The following is a 7466-nucleotide window of genomic DNA, read 5'->3' on the forward strand; positions in this document are numbered from 1 at the left end:
AAAAAAAAAAAAAAAAATTGTTAGAGGGCACAGTATTATGGGCTAGTTCACAAATGTATTTGACATGAAAAATCAGTATATAGACTTTTAAAACCAGTTTTATTTATATTTATAAAATTTATTCAAAACACACATACTGCTGGAAAACCACTGTTACTGCATAATTTGGGATAAAACATTACTTGGAAAAAGTCTTTGTACTCAGAATCCATGAAGAAGCTGTACTCCTTCAGATGCCTATATCCTTTAAACAAGTGTGTGCTATGATCATCTTAAGATAAATCTTTCAATTAAAAATGTTTCATGAATGAGATCCATGTCATCTAAAAGCAGAATTTTTAAATTTTTGCATTGGATGTGATGAAAGAAATAATAACTTTAAGTAGTAGTATATTTAAAAGCTGTGTGACTCTATTTCATCTCTATTAAGTAAAAACAAATTTAGAATGTGTATATACACATACATTTCCTAGTTCTGTCCACTGAGAGGGACAGAAGCAGTGATAGCCCAGGAACATGAGAATACCCAGTCCCTAGATCATAGAGGTTTCTTTTTGTTTTTTTGTTTTATTAAATTTTGGCCAAGGATGCTGCTTAAATAGATCATGGTTTCTAATACTGTTCTTCCAAAAAAAAAAAAAAACCAGGGCTGTCAGAGAAATGGCTAATTATAGGGCTGCAGCAGTGAATATATACAGGATGAGCCTGGAGCATACTATAATGCCAGAAAGTAAGGGAATGCTTAAAAAAACGACAGTGGGGCCAGGCACAGTGCCTCATGCCTGTAATGCCAAGGCTTTGGGAGGCCTAAGTGAAGGGATCACTTGAGCCCAGGAGTTCAAAACCAGCCTGGGCAGCACAGCAAGACCGCATCTCTAGAACTTTTTTTTTTTTTTAATTAGCCAGACTTGGTACTACACATAGTACCAGCAACTCAGGAGGCTGAGGCAGGAGGATTGCTTGAGCCCAGAAGTTCAAGACTGTAGTGAGGTACAATCACACCACTGTGCTCCAGCTTGGGCAACAGAACAAGATGCTGTCTCACAAAAAACAAGATGAGAATATGTCAGAGGGATACCTAGAGGAGCCAGTCTGAAAGAGCTCCGAAGGTCAAAGCTGGAACAATCTGAGCAATATGATAATTAATGTAGTTACAGGATTGTAACCCATTGACAGAAATATCCATGAGTTTATACTGATGTAAATAAATCACTGAATAAATAAATGGGGAAGAGGAGACAACTGTCCTGTGTAGATTTCTAAATGATTTATGAAGACGCTTTGTTCTGAAGGAAGTGGAGCTTACCTCTTCAATCCTCAAGTGTGGGCCGTGCTTAGTGACTTGCTTCCAATGATTATGGAGCAGGGATTAGGGGTAACTTCACAGTGGAGAAACCTGACAAACACTGCTGCGACCACATGATCAAGGTCAATATCAGTAATGTCATATTGGTTATAGCTACCTTTGACATAGTGTGTGAGAATGGCTTTTTTCCTCTATGATCTTCCTCCCCAAGTTCCATAAACTCAGACTAATCCAGAGAAAAAGCATCAGACAAACCAAAACTGAGAGACAGTCTACAAGATACCTGACCACTATTCCTCAAAACTATCGAAGTCATCAAAAACAGGAAACTCTGAGAAGCCGTTATAGGAGACTGGATGATTAACTGTAATGTGGTGTCCTGGATCAGAAAAGGGACATTAGGGAAAAATAGTGAACTCCGAATAAAGTTTGGAGCGTAGTTAATAGTAGCAGGGCATTTCCTTAGTTGTGACAAATGTAGCATAGTAATGTAACATGTTAATAATGGGGTAAAGGGAATAAAATTAAAAGAGGACACTTTTTTCCCCAAGGAGAATTTCTTTAAAACCAAACATATTGCTAAATGGGTAAACTGGATGCCAGGTATGTAGGAATTCTGTGCTAAAACTGTTCTAATATTCAAATATCTAATATGTAGATATCTAAAACTATTCTAAAAAAATGTTTATTAAAATGGAAAACAAAAACAAAAAAACAACCCTTTCAGAACATGGGTTATAGGAAGGACAAGGTAAAAAGTATGTAGCAAGGAGGATTTTAGAAAAGGAAATTAAAGGATAGAAGATTGAGAAAAGATGAGTATTTTTTAAAAAAATTACCTAGCACTGCCGGGGGCGGTGGCTCAAGCCTGTAATCCCAGCACTTTGGGAGGCTGAGACGGGCGGATCACGAGGTCAGGAGATCAAGACCATCCTGGCTAACACCGTGAAACCCCGTCTCTACTAAAAATTACAAAAAAACTAGCCGGGCGCGGTGGCGGGCGCCTGTAGTCCCAGCTACTCGGAAGGCTGAGGCAGGAGAATGGCGTGAACCCGGGAGGCAGAGGTTGCAGTGAGCTGAGATCTGGCCACTGCACTCCAGCCTGGGCGACAGAGCGAGACTCCGTCTCAAAAAAAAAAAAAAAAAAAAAGTTACCTAGCACTTAAGTGCTTTAACACATTATTTTATGAAGTAGTTTAGGTATAGTGCCTTTTCCTGCTCCGGCAGCATTCATATACTTTGTGTAAAGTATTAGGCAGATACTAAAAAGGGATGACAAATGAGGCTAGTGAAGTTTTAACTTTTTAAAAATGACTCAGCTATTGGGTGATCAAGAATGGAGAAAATACAGTAGGTTTTATTTTATGTTGCATTGTATTTTTGCCCTGAGGATATTATCTTAACTGGCTCCAAAGGAGTCTGGGTTTAGGGTTTATTTGTGGCTCTTATCTTTGACTATCCTGGCTGAAGTGCTTAATATGAGATTCTAATGATACCCACCCATCACAGTGATTGGTTGGGATCAGCTTTAACATTTGAGTTTCCTTTAGATACCAGGCATCAAGTTAGGTGTGTCCACATGGTTACATTACCTGCTGTGGAGTCCATTGAAACAATTTTGCTAGTCCCTCAGCCTTCCCTTCCCCCTCCCCTTCCCCTTCCCCTCCCCTTTCCCCTCCCCTTTTCCCTCCCATCACCCCAGGCTGGAATGCAGTGGTACTATCATAGCTCACTTAAGCCTCCTGGGCTCAAATGATCCTCCCACCTCAGCCTCCTCATTTAGGCAGCAGAGAGACACATAGCCATTCCTACCAGGCCCCACTCCTTTCAAGACTTCTTTTGTGCCTTGCTGAAAGGCCAAGACACAGCACAGCTGCCACCCTGTGGGGCCAATACCTAAATCCCTAGGAAACACACTTCCCACTAGAGGGTCAAATTCTAAGTATTGTTCATTGCTAGAAAAAAGGAAATAATCATTGTGTATAGATCCGAATTCCTAAGTTACAATTCTGGGGTGACCTTAGGGCAGGGGTATTAAAAAAACTGATTCTCAGTGTAGCGCAGACATGATTGAGAGACTCCTGTACTGATGGTTCATTAATTCTTTTATTGTTTAGAGTTGATTTCATGCAAGACTGGGTGTGAGGATACCAATAATGTTATGTGAATCATTTATTATAATTATCAGTCTCTCATGGTGAAGTATTTAAAACTAATCTGAGATTTCCTATTAATTCCAGGGTAAGGAAAGTTTTCTAGAAGATACTGGCTGTGTTTATGATAAAACGAGTAAAATAACTTGGTGCTGTTCTACACAGCACTTGACCTTGTGTAAAAGATCTAACTAGACATATATATTAATACTGTCAGAATACTGACTCTTTTAATCTTATGTTTTAAAAACTATTTTAAACAGAGTCTCAGTCAAATCACTCCAATCAGTCTGATAGTGGAGTTTCTGACACCCAGCCAGCAGGACACGTCCGTTCACAGAGCATTGTGAGCTCCATATTCTCTGAAGCCTGGAAACGAGGCACTCAGTTGGAAGAGTCCAGCAAGGTAACAACCTCGTTTTAATTTACATAGAAAATTCTCTGGTTTTCTGTTGGGTTTAAATTGTTACTCTTTTATGTCTTTATTGGGGATCTTATTTGGCCTTATTTCGGTCTCCTTTATTAATTTTCAGTTTTCCTAATTGTAATGGGTAAAGACGGTTCAGAGAGACCTGTTGATTTGACTTCCCCTTGGAAACGAATATTTACAAATTGGCTCTAATGACTTAAAATCTTAAAAAAAAAAAAAAGCAGTTTAATTCTTTTATCAGTGGCTCAGATTTTTAAGAAATAACAATTTCTTCCTTTCCACCCTTAAACAGTTTGGATGGCAAAACACCATCTATTGCGAATGCCCTAAATTCTAAAGAAACTGTTTACAGTTGTCTCTCTTCTTTTCTGTCTCTCTCTTTTTTTTTGGACAGAGTCTGGCTCTGTGGCCAGGCTGGAGTGCTGTGGCGCGATCGAAGCTCACTGCAGACTTCGCCTCCGGGCCTGAAGCGATCCTCCTGCCTCAGCCTCCCGAGTAGCTGGGATTGTAGGCACACACCACCACGCCCAGCTAATTTTTGTATTTTTAGTAGAGACGGTTTCACCGTGTTGGCCAGGATGGTCTCCATCTCTTGACTTTGTGATCTGCCTGCCTCAGCTTCCCAAAAGTGCTGGGATTACAGGCGTGAGCCACTGTGCCCAGCCCCCTTTTTTTTCTTTTCTTCTTTTTTCTCTTCGTTCCTTCCCTCCTTTCCTTCCTCCCCTCACTTCCCTCCCTTCCTCTCCTTCCTTCCTTCCCTTCCTTCTCTCCCTTCTTTCTCTTCCTTCTCTCCCTTCTTTCCCTTCCTTTCCTTCCTTCTCCCCCTCCCTTCCTCTCCCTCGCCTTTCCCCAGGCTGGAATGTAGTGGTGTTATCAGAGCTCATTTAAGCCTCCTGGGCTCAAATGGTCCTCCCACCTCAGCCTCCTTGCTCACCTCAGCCTCCCGAGTAGTTGCCTGAGTAGTTGGGACTACAGGTGCACGCCACCATGCCGGGCTAGTTTTTTATTTTTTGGTAGAGGCAAGGTCTGGCTATTTTGCCTGGGCTGGTCTCCAACTCCGGCCTCAAGTGATCCTCCCGCCTCGGCTTTCCAAAGTGCTGGGATTACAGGCATGAGCCACCATATTCAGTCCAGTTATTTCTTTATTGGTTAATTTATTCAGACTCACTCCTTACCTTTTTTTTTTTTTTTTTTTTAAATGCTTTTGCCACTTCTTTGGGCATTGATAAATTTTTTCAAATTATACTTTATGTGGAAGACTAAATTAAAATCAGTTCCCTTAAAATTTTGGATTCCTGAGCCTTGCATAATAGATTCTTCAGTGAGACTGAAGGATGAGTATAGTTATTGCAAGGCTATAAATTAGAAAAATAGAGAAGTTCTTTAGTTCATTTTAAAGACATCACGGCCTTCTGTCAGACGTCCTCTGTAGTTGTGTAGGCAGGGATGTGTCCTGGCTGTAGGCACCATTTCAATATGCGAGAGGCCACTCCATCATTGAGGAACCAGTGGCACCCTGGGCTTGACTATTTTATTCTTATTAATAATCGTTTTTATTCATTTAATTTTTTGGTGGGGGGTGCTTTTGGTCTGAATCACTTATACAGGTACATTCATTCATGAATGAGAATAAATGGACATTTTTCCTTTTATTCCTTCATTCACATATGTGGTTCACTAACTGGGCTCCCGCAGGATAGAGAAGGCCTTAGTAGCATCATGTGGGGCTGAAGCCTTTTCCTTCAGAAATGAACATTTGAGAATTGGTTCTAACGATCTAAATTTTCAAAACACTGAGTTTAACTCCCTTATTAGAGACCCAAACTTTTAAGCAATAATTCTCTCTCCCTTCCCCCATTTAATCAATTTGGATGGAGCTAGTACTCTAAAAATGTACTAGAGAAGTTGGTTTACACAGTTCAGATGGTTAAAGAAAAACCCCTTTGCCTTACCAAATTACTAATGGTGAGCTCCGTGTGCATTTTAAGTTATAGAACCTAGTTATGTGTAAGGCCAAGGAAAACAAAATCACAGACCCAAAATGTTCTGTGATTAAGCAGCAAAGTCCATCATTGCACAGAGTTTCAGAAGAGTAGGAACCCTGCTGTCAGCAGTAATGATTTAAGGCTTGATCACTCTGTGTTTCTTCTCCTGTTACCTCAGTCTCAGGTGCCAAATGGGAAGGCCAGCACAGCTAAGGCCTGCGCCCTTGAAGCAGCCAAGACAGGGTCAAGTTAAGGTCAGGGGTTGTTCTCTGGAAACACATTAACCTCAGTGACGCCTGTAACCCAATCTCACAGACTAATACTTTTATCTTTTTGTGTAATTTTAAAAGAAACATGTGAGTGTCCTGATGGCCATTAGAATTCAGCCCTATAATGAGCCTTCTAGTTCACTAACCCATGCATTCTCTATGTCATTCATAATTGAAAACAAATGGTTTATCTTGGATCCTCCAGGTTGGTTCAAAGAGCCTAAAAGATGAATGTAAAGTTTTTAAAACAAGGGTCCTCCCTTTCCTCTTTTCAAAGTACTACCTGAACCACCATCGTGCATGATTAGCTCCATGAAATAAACTACCAGATGTGATCATTTCGGCTACCCAGATGGGTTGGTTGTTGGCAAATGCTAGCTTCCATTTCTTGATACATTTTCTTTATTCTAGCCTTTCAGAGCTTCCTCTTAATTTCTTCTGGCTTTTTCTGTATGATATTTTTACAGTCTTTTGCTGTAATGTTTACAAAGCATTTCTTTATGTATTTTCCAGTAAAACAAATGTAAAGAATGTCCCCCCTTTACCTGCATTGCTGGACTTCTGTGCATGTTGGATGCAAGTGTCTCACACGAACACGAGTGTGTGTGTCAAGCTTATTCATTCCCGTGTGACTGTGCGCGCCTGCTCAACATTCTCATACTCTCCTGTGTCAGCTTACTAGCATCAAAAAGCCATCCTCATTCCACCAGGAAGCCCTCCTAAACCCAGTCATAGCATCTGCTTGATGTGGATGCAGTCATGGACTGAAAGGTGAACTGGAGCCATCACATCTCCCCTTGCAAGTCCAGTGCTCAGAGGACGGTCACACAGGGTTCCATTTAGGGCAGGCTGTGTCCAAGTCAGACAGCCAAGGTCAGAAGTCATGCATCCTGTCACCACTCAAACAGCTTTTGCAACCGGACATTTTTCCTAGATTGTTAGGTGGTGGTCTAGCTGTTTTACTGTGGGGTAAAACAAGTTTTCTGTTTCCTTCTTGCCCGCAGAATCAGATTTTAGCCTTCCTGACATTGTCCATCTTTATGATCACCACCAACTTCTGCATCCTCTTCATGCATGTCCCAGACTCCCTGCTTTTTAGTTTTACACAATCAAAGCTTACCTCTGTAACTGTTTTGTTTGTTGTGTTTTTCTCTCTCCCACTGCCTTTTTATACTCCTTTTAGGCCAGAATGGAGTCTATGAATCGGCCCTACACTTCACTTGTGCCCCCTTTATCCCCGCAACCTAAGATAGTCACCCCCTACACTGCTTCACAGCCTTCACCACCTCTGCCTCCTCCGCCACCCCCACCTCCTCCTCCCCC

The 7466-nt window shown here is 41.2% G+C and overlaps 1 protein-coding gene across 1 annotated transcript in view; it reads left to right on the plus strand.

Annotated features, from left to right (window-relative positions):
- The window catches only part of RAPH1 (Ras association (RalGDS/AF-6) and pleckstrin homology domains 1), a 102759-nt gene extending 95488 nt beyond the window's left edge, over positions 1–7271 (plus strand). Inside the window, exons 15-16 of the mRNA XM_011949908.1 lie at positions 3723–3865; positions 6657–7271. Coding sequence (XP_011805298.1) covers positions 3723–3865; positions 6657–6659 — 146 coding nt within the window. The 3' untranslated portion in view covers positions 6660–7271. The remainder of the gene's footprint in view (positions 1–3722; positions 3866–6656) is intronic.
- Positions 7272–7466: the final 195 nt, after the last annotated feature.

Source organism: Colobus angolensis, unplaced genomic scaffold (genome assembly GCF_000951035.1).
Source record: "Colobus angolensis palliatus isolate OR3802 unplaced genomic scaffold, Cang.pa_1.0 Scaffold30, whole genome shotgun sequence".
NCBI lineage: Eukaryota > Metazoa > Chordata > Mammalia > Primates > Cercopithecidae > Colobus > Colobus angolensis.